Genomic DNA, 19025 nt, shown 5'->3' with positions numbered 1-19025 from the left:
CAGCCATGCTGTAGTCATGGCTGCAGAAACTTAAAATAGCATATGGAATTACGATTGACAGTATTTTTGATATCATGAATTTAGGTTCAAAATATGTTCTGAGCCTACTTACTTAAACCTTTAAAATTAGAATTAGATAAGCTAAAAGGAAGACACAGACTTGTTGCTTAAGGAATCACTCATAATATCACCATCAGAGATAACCAAATTATCAGTGATTATTTCTAGCTGATATTATTATGGTTTTTATTCTTTTTGTTTATGCTTAAGATTATCCACAAGTATATATACCTTTTTATTCAGAAACCCTTATGTATAAAATACATATTTGAAACACTGAAAAGAAGGTGAAACAAACTTAGATTTTTTTAACCGCTTTAAAGGAATTTTCTCACTTTCTAACATCTAAAGTGGGAGTTAAAGAGATTAGATCAATTCTGGGTCATATTAAGTGAAGTTTTATCTGACTAATTACTGCCTGTTTTTATGGATCTGTATTACTTTGAAAAGTCTCATTGAACATTTTATTGTTGATTTAAGCTTCTGTGATAAATCTAGGCACTAAGTTTTTGCTTGTAATACATAACTATGTTTCTGTGGGGTAATTAATTTTTAATTGCTGTTATTTTAACTTGGAAGATTCCTTTTAGGAAAGTAGCCTGTCATAAGAGAAATCTTGTTTCTTTTCAAGTTACAGAACAGACTGACTCCTTTTTGTTTTTTTTTAAGTTAATGAACTATCTTTTAGAGCAGTTGTAGGTTCACAGGAAAATTGAATAGGAAGTACAGAGAGTTTACAAACATCCCTTGTCCCCATAAATGCACAGCCTCCCTCTCTGTTGACATTCCACTCCGTGGTACATTTATTATAATCAGTGAACCAACACTGACGCATCGTTGCCACCCAAAGTCCATAGTTTACAGGAGGGCTCGTTTTTTATGTTGTAACATCATATGGGCTTTGACAGATGTCTGATGACTTGTATATACCATTATAGTGCCATACAGAATAATTTCACTGCCTGGAAAATCCTCTGCTCTTGCCTGTTCAGACTCTATTAATTAATAAAAGAAAGTTTTCACAGATCTCACATGGTGATTTAAATTATTTTCATTATGTCTAATGCTCATGCCTGTTGAGATGACCAGATACAGATACTTAAACTACAAAGCCAAAAACAAATGATAAATTAAATGCCATAAAAACTATAGAACTGATAAAAGTTTAAATTAGTAATCAATATGATGAATGATGTTTTGTTGAAATTAAACACCAGTGTGAACTTATTAGTAAACAGAAGTATATGTATTTTACTTTTCACCAGTTAACTTTATGATTTCCATTTTTAGCATGATCACCATGGGACTCGTTGTCACTGTCATAGATACTATAGTTTTCAACCCAATCTGTTATTTTGATGAACCATTTTAATAGTTCACTGCTTCACTTCAGAAGTGGTACTGAAAAATAAGTACTCATTTAATGATAGATTCTTTATTGCCTAGTTAAAGCTACACTCATCGCTATAAAGTGTTGGAACATGTTTCAGAACCCGTGTGACCGCTACAGTTGAAAATAGTACTGGCTGCTCTGGGACACTTTCTTTTGAGTTTGGCGGGCCTGTGTGTCCACTCTCTTTTCTGTCTTCCACTCGGCCTCTGCTTGGCGCAGAAGGATAGCAAGCACCAGTGCAGAGGTGGACACTGCAGTTTTGTGACAGCATTTAGATGTAAAGATGATTATTCAGAAGATCCAAGATGTATATAATTATTTTAAATGCTTAACATGAAAATGAAAATAACTTTTAAATTCTCAAAGAACTCATGAATCTCTAGGAATAAGTCCTTAGATCCAAGAAATTCACTTTTATTAAGTACTAATACCATGATACTGCTAATAACAAAATAAGTCCAAGGAACAGTACTATGTAGTATTTAAATAAATTCACAGTATTAAAAAAAACCTCTCACTGAAACATTGAATAGCCAGTTTAGTTTTAAACTTTTTAAACTTGTGCAATATCTTGTAATAACCTTTAATAGAAAAAATATGAAAACAAATATATGTATGTATATGCATGACTGTATATGCACCAGAGATAGACACATTGTAATTGACTATACTTTAATTAAAAAAAAAAAAAGCTTGTGCAAATTGTGCACATGATTTCTTGCTGTTGATTTTTTTTTTAAGTCTACAGTTTATTTTTGTCTGTTTTCTCTACCCTTGTTTTTGCCCAGCTTACTACCTTCAATCCTCACCCCTCTCCCTTGCTGCATATTTCTTACGGCTTCACGGTTCTGGTGAGGCTTCAGTCACAGTTCCTTGCCTTGGTCAGTTTTGATGTCTTATCTATCCTCTACCAGTGGCCCATGGGTGTGCATATAACCCACACTGGGCCAGTCAAGAGTCTTTACCTGAGAGTCTTCAGATTGAAAGTCTTTTGTTCCTTGTAGGTTAAACTGGGTTGACATAAGAGTTGAGCTTCCTAAATAATACCCACGGAGGAAGCCATTTGTAATAGGATAAAATTAACTTAATAAGAAGAGTAGAGCGACTGGGCAAGAGAATCCTGGAGGTGAAGCCTGCATCTTCACCCTTGCAGTTACCTAGTTATCTTCCATCAAATTACCCTTTTGGTTGAAGCTAGTTCCAGTTGGGTTTTTCACTTGGCACACTAGAAAACACCTTTAAATAATCTGTAATAGAATTTTAAAGATCTGTCCTTTTTTTACAGGTGAAGATGGAGCTGGAAAAACAAGCTTAATAAGAAAAATTCAGGGAATAGAGGAGTATAAGAAAGGAAGAGGATTGGAATATTTGTACTTAAATGTTCATGATGAAGACAGGGAGGGTGAGTGTCCTTTGCTTGTAAGTTACCTGAAGGCTTTCCAAGTTGCACTGCTGTCTGTATTAATCTTTGACTTTTCTGAATGTCATGTTTTACTGGGAGTCCTGCTAGTCAGTAAATAGTTATGTTAGGGCATGTTTTTATTGATTTGGAATTGGAATTCCTATAGTGGCATTTTTAAACTTAAGGCATTCTGGAGTGCAAACTTTAGCTTTCTTGCTAACCTTAAAGAGTCTGAGTTTTTCTGTTCATTTTTCACCAGATAGTGAAATAATAGTGTTTTGTGATTATTTTGCTGACTCTTTTTACCTTCTCATTTTTTGACATAAAAATGTCATCTACGTCCCAACTTTTCTCATCTGATCAGCCATTTTTTTCTTCTATAGATCGCTTGCCTTCTCATTTTTGTATATAATATCTTTAATATGCATGGCTCTTTCTGCTGATGGTAAGAATAGAAACATGTTATTTTAGTCTGTGGTTTGGGATTGAGAAATATGAAGTAAAGGATGCTGATAATCTGTGTTGACATTTAAGTCATTTTCTTGAATATTTGTTAGGACTTCACTGAGTTGGTAGACGTAACCCAAGTAGTTGAATCTTGCCAAAGGAAACATCTCCCGTGGGGATGCCCTAAAATACCAAATAGTATTGTTAGTTGGATGGTGAGACAGTTCTATCCTGTTGCCTTGGTAACTTCCTTTTGTCTGTTGTAGATCAAACAAGATGTAATGTGTGGATCTTAGATGGAGACCCATATCACAAAGGCCTCCTCAAATTTTCACTGGATGCCATTTCTCTGAAGGACACTCTAATTATGCTGGTTGTTGATATGTCAAAGCCTTGGACTGCTTTGGATTCGTTACAGAAATGGGCAAGTGTTGTTAGAGAACATATTGACAAATTGAAAATTCCTCCTGAAGAAATGAAGGAAATGGAACAAAAGTGTGAGTAGTCTAGAAAATATAGATTTCAAAGGCAAAATGTCCTAGCTGACTATGATAATTGTTAAGAATTTTTTCACTTTGACCCTGGCTTAGTGAAGGAAACATAATGTGAGTACTATTTTTGAAATTCAATTTGAATGATGTGCTAGGTTTTAATATAGGTTTATGCTGGAAACACATAATGGCAGACTTTTCCCCTTTGCCAAAAGGTCATATGTGTTCATTTTGGAAAGGAGTTTTTCAGTATTAAAAAAAAATGTGAATCTTTCTTCAGCTACTCATTTTCAGTAGTTTCATTTCTTAGTAAGTAGAACAATCTTACTAACCTTGTCAAAATGAAGTATGTCCATAAAGATGTTAACAGCATAAATATAAAGATGTTAAGCTGGTTTTATTATTTACAAAGTACATAATGTATTTTGAACATGCTCATGTAAGTTGGAAATGTTCTTGGAAATTATGAAAATGATATGGGTCGTTTCTAACAAGTTGTAAACCAGTTTGTCACAGTTCTTGATTTCACTTAGAGCTCCTCATTTGTCAGTGTTGCACTTTGCTTAAGCAAATACACAGATGGTATACTGCTGTTCTTGACTTGTTTGCTGGTAACTTTTAGGGGAAATTTGACAGCTTACTGGAATTTATATGCAAGGAAACAGTAAAAACTTAAGGGAATGTATGTCCTAAATCATTGAAAATATGTCTCACTGCTTTTAATGTATACCTTTCTTTTTTCATTGGCCTGTTGCTTCTGGGGCTCTTCCCCCTAAGTTTATGCTATAGCAGTGGTTCTCAGTGTGAGATCCCAAGACCGGCAGCATCAGTGTCAGCACCGCTGGGAGCTGGTCAGAAATACATATTCTCAGGCCCCAGCCCAGACTGCTGAATCAGAAACTTCTGGTGCTAAAACTTGAGAACCGCTGTTAGATTTCAGCCTCTGATTTGAAGGGTCATAGCTGCCAGAGCTGCTAAAGTTATATGCAGGCCCCCGTGTTCCTGGAGGAACCTCGCTCACCTGTTCCAGACTCCCTCTTCCTTGACCCCATGTAAGTGTAGGACCGTTTTCCTCGTTTGCGGCTCTGTATAATACTCCCTCCTATACCGTCTCAGTCTGTGCTGTGGATAATGTGTTTCCATATTTGTGCTTTTGCCTTTAAACGCGAAAAGCAGTCTTACAGTAAGGAAGTCCCTGTGTGTATCTCTGATTGGTTCCTTGAGAATTCCTTGAAGAGCAATTACTAAACCAAAGCATACATTGTTAAGGCTCTTGGTAAAGTCAAGTTAACCTTTTTCTAGTGAAGGTTTTGTCGGTTTAGCAAATGAGTTCTACAAATTTATCAGTATTGGTAATATCTCATATGGGGGTTATAGAATAAATACGGCCCAAGCTTGCACCTAGGTAAAAAGGAGAAGAGTCTGGAGAAAGGAAGTTAGTATTAGAAAGTCATCTGGGACTGTCTTTTAAGTTGTGGAGTCCCCAACACACATATTTATTTTTCTTTTATCCTTTCAGTGCCCTTTGTGAATTAGAGGGTAGAGAGACAAAGCTCATTTGTGACTTGCCCAGAGTAATTTACACAGACTGAACCAGGCCTGCATTGAACCCCACTCTTTGGAGCTATTCAGTGTTTTGCCCTGCCTGCTGAAAATTAATGTGGGTCCAGTATTTCTGTACTGTCTTTGAAATAGATTTCTCTAACCCTTTTTGTTTCCTACACAAGGCTAAATATGAACTCCAGTAAAATATGTATTTAGATGGTGGCAGAGAACGCTGCCTGCTGAAATAAAAAGCAATTTCTAAACTATGTATAAAATTATTTACTTTGATTTTCAGTGATTAGAGACTTCCAAGAGTATGTAGAGCCAGGAGAAGAATTCCCAGCTTCTCCTCAGAGAAGAAATACCCAGGAGGACAAAGACGACAGTGTGGTTTTACCTCTGGGTGCGGACACACTTACACAGAACTTGGGCATTCCTGTACTAGTAGTTTGCACAAAGGTTAGTTTGCTTCCTACAGATTCTGCTGCTGGTATTAACCAATGATGAACAACTGTTTTATTTTCTAGGCTCCTTTTGGAGTTTGATACAAGAGTTTTCCTAGATAACTTTTATTAACAAATAGAAATAATAGTTTAAAATATTGAATGATAGGCACATGTTCGTTTTGTGATCTTAATCATAGTTTCTTTGAAGAAGAATGTTAATTGAAATAGTCTATTTGTGATCAAGTTTCATTTTCCTTATTTCAGTTGTATAGTCAGTATAATTACAGGTAAGATGATAATTATCAACTTTATGAAATATTTTTTCACATTAACTTTTTATATACTAATACCATGATACTAGAAGATCATGTACTGAAAATAGACTTAATTTTTAATTTTAAAGACCTGTCAGTACTCATTATGTAAAGTTGATATGCAGCTATCAAGGGCCTTTTATTTATTTATTTATTAAAGAGATCCTGATAGGATTGCTGTTATAAAAACTCAGTTAATCTAGTTCTGTCACTGTATATACTTTACAATAAAATCAAATTTTCTTTAAGAATAATTGATAGTTCAAGTTCATCTTCTCCCCATTTGGTCCTAAGTATGTCTTTACTAATGTAAGCCATGGAATAGTTAAGAAAATGACAGAACATATAAACCCTTTTGAGATAGAAGATTATTAATTTTTTTTTGTAATGTGAAATTTGCACATTAATTTTAATCTAGCTTAAGTTTTACTTTAACAGAAATTATCAATAACAAAGGAATGGGGGATAGCGTTTAAAATAATTAACTCAAAGTCTGTTGTCTGCTTTTCAAATAGTGATTTTGGTGTAGTTAATTGTTACTTACACCTTTTCTGTAAAACTTTTTAAATTCTCACAATAGAATCCTTGTGTGTGGTTTGTTTTGGTTTTGTTTTGTTTGGGAAAGAGCTGTTTACTGCAGGTATTTTCCTCTTTTTACACCACAACTTGACCCATGAAAAGCTCTTATTTTCCAAAGGAAAAATGTTAAGCCTAAAGGGACCTGAATCAGTATCAGATGAGTCACAGACTCATAAAATTTTCAAACCAGGAGAGATCATCTGCAGTATTTCACAGAATCTAAGACACCATCAGTTCTACAGTTTAAGAGCTTTTAAAATGTGTAGGGGGATGGGATAATGTGTGTCTCAGGATGGATGAAGAATATTGGTTCAGCTCAGTTTAAAGACCCTGTAAATTGAGATTCAGAGAGAACACGTTTCTTGCCAGTTCCTCATATTTCAGTTAAAAATGTCTTTACTAGACTATTAGTGCTTCACCAAAAGTGTCGTAAGTCAGCAGTATAATAATTATAAGTATCTCTAATAGTTTGAAATAATTACTGTCAGTGTTCTATAAAATGGACAAAAACACTACATCATGTTTCTACAAGGAGAATGTTCTGTGATACTTATGTGCATATATACAAGAATTACACAGCAGATGGAACCCAGACTCATATCAGGTATAATAGACATTGTTAATTTTTAGATTTCTCAAATTTTTTGGTAGCAAGCAGAATTCAGAGTTGTTTCATTGATTGTACAGGTGACATTTCAAAAACAGCCTACAATTCCCCTTATTTGCTGTTGGTGAAATCGAAGTTAGGGTGTATAAAAGCACCAGAACAGAAATGGTCAGTTAAGAATCATCAGATAAGCAGAGAACAAAGAGGAAATAACGAGGGGTGCATACTCCCTGGATATAGAGTGCCTTATAGAACGAGAATAGATTTTAGATCTTAAAAACTTTGATCTTGGACACAGTAGTTGAGTTACCAATTATGACCACCATTTCTGATAGCGTATCCTATTATTCTTCATTTCTTTTTACTAAAACTTCCCATTGGTGTTCTCACCACATTCAGTGCATCATAGTCAGTGCTTTTTTTTTTTAATTGAGGTATAGTCAGTTTACAATGTTGTGTCAATTTCTGCTGTACAGCACAATGCTTTAGTCATACATGGATATACATATATTCATATTCTTTTTCACCGTAAGCTACTACAAGATACTGAATATATTTCCCTGTGCTATACAGTAAAAACTTGTTCATCTATTTTATATATACCAGTCAGTATCTGCAAATCTTGAACTCCCAAGTGCTTTTTAAAGAAATAAAATTATTCATTCGTTTTAAGACGCCAGACAAAAGTCTCTAAATAGATAGGAGTAATTGATATTCTAGGTCCTACTGGTCAGTCACCGTATCAGAATGATAGTTTTGTGATATTTTTCCCACCCAAAATTGAACTGTTTAAGTCATTATATTATTTAAAGTTAATTTTATGTTGTTGTTGTTTTAAATTATTTTAACTCATCAGTGTGATGCCATTAGTGTGTTGGAGAAAGAACACGACTACAGAGACGAGCATTTTGATTTTATTCAGACACATATCCGGAAGTTTTGTTTACAGTGTATCCTTTTAATACATTGATTGTTGCAATGTACCTTAGCTGTTTGTTTTTTAAGTAAAGAAATTAAATTGATGGACTTTAGAAATTCCATAAACTTTTCCCCTCCTGCCTCTGGTTGAAAATTTCATTTTGTTCCCAAATCATTTATATCTAGATATTTTGAGATATAAAAGCAAGTAATGAAATATGTAACTTTGATTTGTTGTATTTAAAGTACCATGATTAAGAAAAATAATTATCAGACTTAATGTAGAAAATTCCGGTGAGCTTGGCTTTGTGAACCTTCTGATTAAAAACTGGTATTCATGTCTTGGGGGTGGACAGCAGGACAAGATCCATGTTTGGATCTGTTTGTTCTTATTTTTAACATGTTCAGGATGTCATCATCTCCACATACAGTCTAATGCAATGGTTCCAAAATCTGGCTGTGCCCTGAGACTTTCTGAATTGGAACATTCCAAGGTGAGGCTGGAGAACCTGTGCTAAATTTTAAAAAAATTTGTGGGTGGTTTTTGTGATCACAAGGTTAGAAAACCTATTGTAAGGAATCTGGCGTAGTCTGAGTTGCACGGATTAGATGAGCCAGTGAGTAACATTTGCAACTAAATGGAGGATAAAATTAGAGAAAGTGAATGCTTTTAAGAGAACTGCCTGTTGAAAATTTCAGACAGCTGGAGTGCACTGAAGAGAGCTGTTCTCACTCAGTCCTCTTGAATCAGATGTTTTGCAGTTGCATTCCCCAACCAAAGCTTTTGGGTCTGAAAAGTGAAGAAATGATAGATATTGGGAGTGGATAGAAACAATAAGTAATCTACACACGTTTGTAGTGCATTTTTCATTGTCATTAATGGACATTTAAGGACCACTTAGAGCCTAGCTGAATAATGAATATGATCCCTTGACACTGGTTGTTTCCCGTTTTTCCTTCAGTGCTTTGTCCTCCATGGCCCTTTCTCTTGGCCCTTTCTCTTCTCACAGCACGTAATGGCTGAGTTGGGGTGAATTCAAGGGCATTTGTCTGCAAAAGAAAACAAAAAGTGGGAGTAATTGAAGTAGGTGTTGGTAGCTTTTTTGTTATCTTTACAGATTAGAACATTTGAAAACAAGTCTCTTTAAATGTTTATTGAATGCTATACTTGAAAGTGTAGGTAATAGAGATGTAATCAGGAAGGAGACTGTCTGCTAAAATAATGACAGATCTTTAGTAGAGCCAGTTGATTTTAAAAGAATATAAAATGAGAAGTCACTTCAAGAGAGTGTGTGTTGGGGGGGGTGTGGGTGTGAGATTGAGTGAGGGCAAAAATTCAAAATCATCTCTATTTAAAAAATTTTAAAATTCGAATTATAATGCAAAATTTTCAGCTGTAGAAATCTTCCAAATTTTCCTAAATTGGTTCTCATTATGAGAAAGATCATTAAGGAAAAGTTCACATAATTGAGCTTTTAGTTAAGATGATGATGTTTGTTTCTACTGCGGTAAGGATTATGACAAGTAATATTTAGCTATACCACTTTTAGGTTCATAAGCCTTGGTTCATGTCCTAGAAAATATGAGCATCCCAGTTCAGAAGTTCAAACATTCTCAGCGTTTCCTCTTGGCCTAAGTCACCGTCTGTCTTGGGACCCAACGGCAAGTGCTAAGAGCGTGGTCCTAAGCAGCGGTCTTAAGAATTTCTGATAGCCGCTCTGACCACATCTCTCAGTAGCCACTTTGCTCCTTTTTCTACACCTCTCTTGATCTTTCAGTCCACCTTGACATTTGGATAAAAGGTCGAAGTTAGAATCTGCTTTAATTACTATGTTAAACCTCCTGTGGGGTTGTGTTTTTATTAAGTTTTGGCGACGAAATCCATTTCTGCTGTGGATCGTTTTCTGAAAGCTTTGCGATGGTACTTGATGATTCACCTTCTCTGTTTAGTGGATCTCCCCCAAACCCTAATTCCTGGGGCTAGTGAAAACTGTGAAGTGCTAGTGCAAACCATTTTTGTTGAAAAGGCAAATAGTTGTTGATAAATAATACCTCTCCTTCGTGAAGTTTAGGGAGGTTAAAAACAAAAACAAGTTGCCTCTTCACATCCTTCAAATATAGAGATAGTAATGGTGCCTGTGACTAAATTTACCTTTACTTTCTCGTCTTGAGATTTTTGTCCTCCTAAGTTAAGTTGAATCAGTTATGTAGAGATTGTTTTATTTGCATTTTAGCCTGTATGTAAATATTTTGTAGTTTTGAGGTTCTTGATTACCATGTAATTACAGCTTTGGAAATTATTTCTGAAACTAATATGCATAAATGTTAAGCTGAGAACACAGAATTTAATGTACCTGTTCATGGAGTTTGTCCCAGTTTCTTTAACGGTATTACTCAGATGGTGCAGCACTCATTTACACTTCAGTAAAAGAGAACAAAAATATAGATTTAGTATATAAATACATCGTTCAGAAACTATATGGATTTCCCTATAAGATTCCTGCTGTTGTTGTGGAAAAAGATGCAGTATTTATGTAAGTACACTCTTAAGTATGTTGTTTTATCACGCATTGTTGCTACACACTTTGGTGCATCATCATTTTCAGTTTTGAGGTGAGACCAGAAGACTTTTCTATGATGAGTAGGTGAGACTCTGTTCATAGATTGTTTTATTTATAACTTGCCTTGATCTATCTATCATTGCCTTTTAGATTTACTGCTTGCCTGAGCCCTTTTCAAAAGGCTTACTATTATAGCTAAACTATCTGTTGGCTACATATATCAGTTTATCTGCTTATTCTTTAATTGGTTATGATACATAAAGGGCCCAGTGAATAATTTAGACATGCTTTGAAAAGTAATCTGAATAAATTGGGAGGTAAAAATAATTACCACCCTCTCCCCCCAAAAAACTGTAATGGAGGTTTTAAAATCATGAAGATTAATAATTTTTAAGTGGAAATTAATAAGCTTTAACTTGAGCATTATAATAAAACTGATTAATTTTCCATAATTGGTCAAATTTCACTTCATAAAAATGTTTCCCTTAATATGATCAAGGAATGAATGAAACAATGACTCTATAAATGCTTGAGACTTACCTGTGCATTTCTTTCCAGTCCAGCAGGGTGGGATAATGATAAGAAAATAGGAATATTGTATGAAAATTTTCAGACGTTAAAAGCAGAAGATAATTTTGAAGACATCATAACTAAACCACCTGTCCGAAAGGTAACAGTTTTATTATATAGTCTCAATATTTAGGCTTTTAAACTGAGGGGGAAGTCTGTAATTTTAAGGTTGTAGGTAGAAAGGTAAGGGAGTCCTCTTTCAAGCTGTGAGCTTTCCAACCTGGAGTTCAGCCAGAAGCCAAGAAAACCTTGCTAAGATAATCACATTGGCTTCTGTCTGATGAGACAGATCTTGGTCTCCTGCGCAGTGTTTGTTACTCACACTCACCCGCAGCTGTCTGGGGGCTTCCAGGTTCCTAGGTTTAATTTTAGTCTTGACTGTTGTGTGTCATTCTTAGGACAATTAAATCTGGTTCCAGAAGTTACTCTTCTTTCAAATATCTTCATTTCATTAAGCTTAAGTGATGTTTTATGGTTAGATAGTATACATATTTCTGAAAAGTTGTATAAAAAATGAGGGTTTGCGTGTAGTATTTCTCACTGACTTTTAAATTGAACATGTTTCAGGAAAAAATAATTTTGATTTAACATATAATAAGATTCTTGATTACAGATCCAAACATTTACATTGAGCAATTAGAAATAAGAAAAGTAATGTCAAACAGAAGATCCGTTGGTGTGGTATTTGGTTTGGATGTCTATTAAGAGAAATGCAAACATCAAAAAAAAAAAAGCAGCAATTTTTCCTGTTCTCTCTTATACCAACAAAATTGTACTTTAAGTTGTTTTTTATGTATTTTACAAATATTTATTGACCCGCTGTTTAGGCACTAGGTGCTAAGTAGGAGGGCGATGCAATAGTAAATCTGTGTATCTGCCGTCTCTCAGGTGGTGGTAAGTGCTGTGCAAGTAAAGTCAGGAGGGCGAGAGGACTGAGGTGGGGAACGGTCAGTTTCAGGAGTGGTGAGGACATGTCTCTGATAAGAGGGGAGAATGTTTAAAGCAAAGGGAACAGAAAGTGAAAGTTCACGTGCCTGAGGCAGGGATGTACGAGATGGGGCTGGAGAGGCTGGAAAAGAGCCACCAGGAGGGCCAGAGTGGACGAAGACGGAGGGCGCCGTCAGGTCTGGTGGGGCCTCATCATTAGGCTGCAGTCAGGACCTTGGACTCCATTCTGAGCGGGATGCAAAGGGATGGGGGAGCGGGCGGAATTTGCGCAGAGGAGTGATGTACTCTAGCTTCACCTTTTAAAAGGGTCACTCTGGCTGCTGGGTGGAAGATAGACTATGGTGTGCATTGTACAGAAATAAAAGCAGGAGACACTTGCAATTCCTTTTTTCCTAATTATTCAGAGACGAGAGTCATTGTATTTTTATTTCAGCGAAATCAGGGGCAAGTTGCTTTTCACTCAGTTGGGATTCTGTTGGCCCCTTTAAGACACCTACCTGTTGTTTAAGCAGATTTTATAAGCGTGACTAATAAGCCTGTGGCTCTCAGGTTGTGCTGTCCAGTACGACAGCTACTAGTCACATATAGCTTTCAAGTATCAATTAAGTAAAGCCAAATAAAATTAAAAATTGAGATCCTCAGTCACACTACCCACATTTCAGCTGCTCAGTAGCCACAGGCTACCATACTGGACAGCACAGATGTGGAGCGTTTATATTATTGCAGATAGTTACTGGACAGCTCTGCTGTAGGGCCTGAGGAAGGGCAGCTCACCCATGTGAAAATGGTGTAGGGCGTGTTTATATTCCTGGTGTTTGTTTTCTTTTTTTAATTAATCTAGAGAATAAGTTATTAATGGTTTTAGCATGATGTATAAGACTTGCTCATTTATGCATTGCTCATTTCAGTTTGTACATGAGAAGGAAATTGTGGCAGAGGATGACCAGGTGTTTCTTATGAAGCTACAGGTATGAAACTACGTCAGAAGTAGACTTAGTATGCTTTATGGTTAAACTGTTCTTGTTTTCTTTAAAAATTTTTCTTTAAAAATACAGCAATACATGCCTGAATGTCTAACCTAGAATTTGTGTGTGTGTTTCAGTCCCTTTTAGCAAAGCAACCACCAACTGCAGCTGGAAGGCCTGTGGTCAGTATTAGATTTTGACAAAATTGCTAAAACGCAGTGCATACTGTTTTAGTTCTTTTTTTCTTAATCATATACCTATCTCATATTGCTGTGCTTTGATATAAACTTGAATTAAGAATTCTGAAATTTGTAAGATTTAAAACTTCACTCCCTTTTAGAGTATTTAAATCACAAAGATGTATTTGGCAACATTCGTTACTGTGCTGATACATTCATCTGTTACTTTATAAATCCTCACAGCAGCCCTATGAGGCAGGTGCTATTATTACCCCATTTTGTAGACGGGGAAATGGGGCTTTGGAGGACACTGTGACTTGCCTGAAATTATACAGCTGGTAGGATAGGATGCAAATCCAGATCAGGACCCAGATCTGACCCCCAAGCTTATACTGGTAACCACCTCATTATTCAGTGTGTTCCTTTTCCACTGAAAGGAAACTCAGTATTCCAAAACGTGATGGGTCTCTGGTATTCTGGTAACGAGGACATGATTTTGTCCACGGCTTGCACTGTAAAGGGACCAGCAGGAGAAATGGGGGGACAGTTGCAGAGTAGATTCTTCTATAATAACTTTGGTGAAGTTGAAAGTTGCAGGGTTTTATAATTATGGCTTTCCTATTTTGACGTAGGATGCCTCACCCAGAGTCCCAGGAGGCTCGCCTCGAACACCAAACAGATCTGTGTCATCTAATGTTGCCAGCGTGTCACCCATCCCTGCTGGGTCAAAAAAAATTGATCCAAACATGAAAGGTACGTTTCTCTCTCTCTCAGAGAAAATGACAGGATACATTTAACAATAGAAATCCACCTAGAATCATCCCACCTTTTGCCGTAGCTGTTTTCATTTTTATACAATAGCTTCTAATCTTTGTGTCTACAGATACAGATACAGTCATTCTCCTAAGGCAGGTCATTGAAATTCGTATTTTTTTTCTATAATAGCTTAACTGCAGTTAACATAAAGGGGAAAAAAACCATATGCAGATTAGTTATTTCTCTAGGAATAATTGCCACACGTGGGGTTGGTAGGTGACAGTTTGTACCTTTTTATGTCTTTTGATGATGTTTCTCAAAAGGATTATTCAGTTTACATGTCGTCAACATTGAGTGTTGCAGTTTCCCCACAACCCAAGTGGCATTCTTTTAAATATTAACTAGTAAGAGCCTTTCCGCCTAGTATTTCCTTTCTGTTTATATTTTTCTTTTGTGCATTGTCTATTGCTGTCCTGTCTCCATTAATCTCTTAGAGCTTCCACTGGTTTTCATATAGGATTGGGTATCTTTTTATGCTTGAAATACATTTTCTCAACAGTTACATTTTTGAAGAACCCCTTTCAAAAAGAAGATATATTAGCATCTAACACCTGTTTTAAATGCTTTTGGCCTTTTACTTAAAAATTAAAATATTATTTTTTATTTTGTTACACTCAACACTTTGTTTTATATTTTGCTCTGTATATGAGTAGATCAGAGAAGCTAAGCTACATAGCCTCAAAAAAATTAAACTAGACATGAATTTGGAACATTTTCTTTGTGTGATTCATTTTCTGTGTATGATTAGTGTAGTAATAATTTATAGGAAAATTTAATGTTTTGAGTTTTTAATCTTATTTTAATGTTTTATAGCTGGAGCTACAAGTGAAGGTGTCCTGGCGAATTTCTTCAATAGTTTGCTGAGTAAAAAGACTGGTTCTCCAGGAGGCCCTGGTGTTGGCGGTGGAAGTCCTGGAGGTGGGGCTGGAGGTGGAAGCAGTGGTTTACCACCATCTGCCAAAAAGTCAGGTACAGTTACCTGGCGTTTTTTTCTTCTTTCTTTTTTTTCTTTAAACAGTCTTATTGAGATATAATTTACATACCATGAAGTTTACTCATTCAAAGTGTACAGTTCAAAGTCTTAGTATACTTACAGAGGTATGCAAACCATCACCATAGTCTAATTTTAGAACATTTTCCTCTCCCTGAAAAGGAACTCCAACTATTAGCAGTTATCCTTCTCTGCCCTGAGGCCCCCCTAGGCCGCAGTCTGGTATGTGTCTCATTAGATTTGGCCTTTCTGGAGATTTCATACCAGTGGAATCTTAGAGGATATGCCTTCTTTAACATGTTTGTGAGGTTCATCCACGTTGTAGCATGTTTATCAATATTTTATTTCTTTTTATTGTTGAAAAAAATCCATTGTATGGATATGGCACATTTTATTTATCCGTTCATCAGTTGATGAACATAGGTTTTCATTTCTCTTAGGTATATATCTAGCAGTGGAATTGCTGGATCATGTGGTAACTCTATGTTTAAGTTTTTAAAGAAGTGCCAAAGTGTGTTTTCCAAAAATACTGCACCATTTTACATTCCCAGCAGCAGGGTATGAGAGTCCCAGTTTCTCCGCATCTTTTCCAGCATTTCTTACAGTTCATCTTTTTTGTTTTTTGATGTTTTGTTGTTTTTGCTTAGCTGATTCCAAAATGTCTCTTTATTAGAGAGAGAGAGTGTGTGTGTGTGTGTGTAGTTTTTTAAGTTGAAGTAGAATTGACTTACAGTATTATATTAGTTTCAGGTGTACAACATAGTGGTTTAATATCTTTGTACATTACAAAATGATCACCACTTGTCTTTTGATTAGAATCATTCTAGTGGCTATGAAGTTGTATCTCACTGTGGTTTTGATCTGCATTTCTGTGATAGCTAGTGTTGGGAACCTTTTCATGTATTTATCAACCATTTGTATATCTTGTTTGGTGAAATGTCTGTTCAGATTCTTTGCTCATTTTTAAATTAGGTCATTGATCTTTTTATTGTTGAGTTTTAAGTGTTTTTAATATATTGTTTGCTGGAGCCCAGTCAGATACAGAATTTGCAAATGGTTTTTCCCCTTGTGTTGCTTGTCCCTTTACTTTTTTGATAGCACCCTATGAAGCACAAAAGTTCTGAGTTTTGATGAAGTCATTTTTTTTTTCTTTTTGTTGGTTGTATAACTGCTCTTTAGACAGACTTTTCAACTCATTCTCCTTTTTTTTAATTGCACCTTCTTGCCACCCTTTTCACAAATACTTGCAGCTACCATTTTTGAACCTTTTACAGGTTTCTGGGTATAAATTGAATTACTTCTTGGCTTCTCCCACTCTCAGTGTAGATTATGGCCTTTCTCGGGACTGCTAATTTAATTACCACTCACTCATCTTCTTTCCAGATTCCAAACTTTTGTTGCTGTTTTCTGTTTTACTGATCCTGTTGTCCTGTGCCCTTTTAAAAATATCTTTATGGGATTAAATGGCAGGTGCTAGTTTTACTTCTGTTTAGTAACAAACCCCACAATTTAAAATGAGGGAATTTATTTTAAAATTAAAGATGTATATAACTTTGTATGTTAGATAAAGTTAATGAGACCATTGGCAATTTTTAAATGAGGAAACATTGGTGTATAAGATACTTATGTCTAAATCTTAGTTTCTTTTCCTTTAACGTAGGCCAGAAGCCTGTCCTATCAGACGTTCACGCTGAACTAGACAGAATTGCACGAAAACCAGTTACAGTTTCTCCTACAACACCTACATCCCCTACGGAAGGAGAAGCTTCTTGAAGATACCAAATAAAGCCATTTACTCAATTCTGGGATAATGTAAACTTGCCTCTGCCTTCTCCTTCAAAAGTGGAATTAGGGAGCTGGAGTGCTTTTTCAGATGGACTAAATTTGTCTTTTTTTGGTGTGTGTGGTTGCCCATTTTTATAAAAGGGAGCTATACAGAAGAAAAATTATTCTACACTATGTAGGATTGCTGTTTGCATTGCCACTTTGCATAAGGAAGTGATTTTGGATTTCAAAAAACTCAAATTTGTAGATCTGAAATACAGCCATGTGATCATATTCTAAATACTACTTAAAACATATAGGAGGTTTGAGAAGGGCAGAAAATAATATGCTTTGGGCATTTGACAGACTTGGACATCCAAGCTTATTTTAGTTAAGACTATTAAAAATCATTTTTTAAAATTATGTGTTAGTTTTTGCTGGAAAAGAAAAAAATGATCAGTTGTCAGATTTTCCACATCAACATAAATATACCACCACATAAATATACCACCACACATGGAATATTCTGAGGAAACTATCAGATAACATTTGATATGCTAGTCATTGTCTCAATCCATGATCCTGTAAGTTGTCATCAAGATATGACTTAGAACTATTGGGCAAGATTTGTTTCTTTAACTGAGAAGAAAAGAAAGCACACTGCCTAAATGTGTAAAAGAAAAATGCAGAGGTTGTTAAAATGTAAAGAGGTAACAGTCTTTGGATTTGTCTATATATATATATATATATATATATATCTACCTATATATATATATATATATATATGGCTCTGCCTTAATATACCCCTTTTTTGTTTGTGACTTTCAACTGTAATCAGTTAATAAAGTATTTATTCTCTGCATTCAGGTTCAAATAACTTGTTGCGTTCTATTATATTTAAATTTATTATTTATCATATAAGATTTGTTCGTATTTGAAAGTGTTTGACTTAATAGGATTATTAAGCATCCTGCTCTTTCTTCTAAGAGACAAGTGAGTACATGAGATTCACTACCTTGTAAGTTTCCTTAAACTGGGAATTTACCTTGATCAATACATCTTCCCCCATTGCATGTGTTGAACGACAGAATCTTATGTCAGCATTCCTAGTAGGAAAATAGAGCTTTTTAATGATAATGGGCAGAAGCTGTTTTAAAAGTTTGGTTAAATGCTCTGAAACACAGTTACTCTCTTACAGGTGAGATCACCCATTCCGCCTCTTCAGTTCTCAGTTTTCAGTGTGTCTTTTGGAATCTTCATAAGAACAATTTGATTTTCTTCTTGACGTTCAAGTAAAGAACACGTGTACCTTTGACCTATTGAGTAATTTCAGAAAATTGGAGAAAATGGTTACTACCCTTTAAATTGGTCTTTGTTGTGACGTCAAAATATTTATATTCCAAAGATTTTTTTGTAACAAAATGTTTGAGGACAATGTCTTACTATCTAACTTACTTAATTCTTTCATTAGAACTTTCAAATCTGTTTAGCTTTATAATAGTATTTGGCTTCTCGTAGTTTAATGTAAATACTAAAAATATATGAGAGGGTTATGATTTGTTTCACTGTGGGAAAAACTTAGGATGTTCGTGGGCATGGAAAAAGGTAATTTGCAAAAACATTTGCTTTGATGAACAGGGAGATGAAAAATGCCATCGATAAAAAGCTTCAGTCCAGAGAAGTTCTGCCCCCATGGTGTCAAGAGCAGGTTTCCTAAAGCAGTGATGGATGAAGTGAGCGCAGCTGGCGAGGAGAGCTGCAGCTGGGCACCATGCTGTGCTTTGTTATGTCTCCTGTGCTTGCGCGTCAGGACCTAATCGTGGTTTTTCCTGTGTGACACTGGAGATGTGCTAGAAAACCCTTGGAATTGCATTGCTACCTGAAGTCATTATAATTGTTCACTTTATATAGGATTCGGTCTTCACTAATCTGAAATCTTGTGTTTGCTGTGTTTAAACCTTAAACCTATTTTTGTCCCAATTTTTGCAAGGAAATTTGTTTTTAAACTACTTAACATTTTTTTGCTTTT

General features: G+C 35.5%; 1 protein-coding gene across 1 annotated transcript in view; it reads left to right on the top strand.

Annotated features, from left to right (window-relative positions):
- DYNC1LI1 (dynein cytoplasmic 1 light intermediate chain 1) overlaps nt 1-17858 on the top strand; it is a 28004-nt gene extending 10146 nt beyond the window's left edge. The window contains exons 3-13 of the mRNA XM_010982056.3: nt 2739-2855; nt 3569-3799; nt 5634-5797; nt 8141-8234; nt 10601-10736; nt 11322-11433; nt 13190-13249; nt 13384-13428; nt 14058-14178; nt 15055-15210; nt 16893-17858. Coding sequence (XP_010980358.3) covers nt 2739-2855; nt 3569-3799; nt 5634-5797; nt 8141-8234; nt 10601-10736; nt 11322-11433; nt 13190-13249; nt 13384-13428; nt 14058-14178; nt 15055-15210; nt 16893-17005 — 1349 coding nt within the window. The 3' untranslated portion in view covers nt 17006-17858. The remainder of the gene's footprint in view (nt 1-2738; nt 2856-3568; nt 3800-5633; nt 5798-8140; nt 8235-10600; nt 10737-11321; nt 11434-13189; nt 13250-13383; nt 13429-14057; nt 14179-15054; nt 15211-16892) is intronic.
- Nucleotides 17859-19025: the final 1167 nt, after the last annotated feature.

Source organism: Camelus dromedarius, chromosome 17 (assembly GCF_036321535.1).
Source record: "Camelus dromedarius isolate mCamDro1 chromosome 17, mCamDro1.pat, whole genome shotgun sequence".
NCBI classification, from domain to species: domain Eukaryota; kingdom Metazoa; phylum Chordata; class Mammalia; order Artiodactyla; family Camelidae; genus Camelus; species Camelus dromedarius.
Note: the sequence above shows the minus strand (reverse complement) of the source record. Positions and strands in the feature narration are given on the sequence as shown.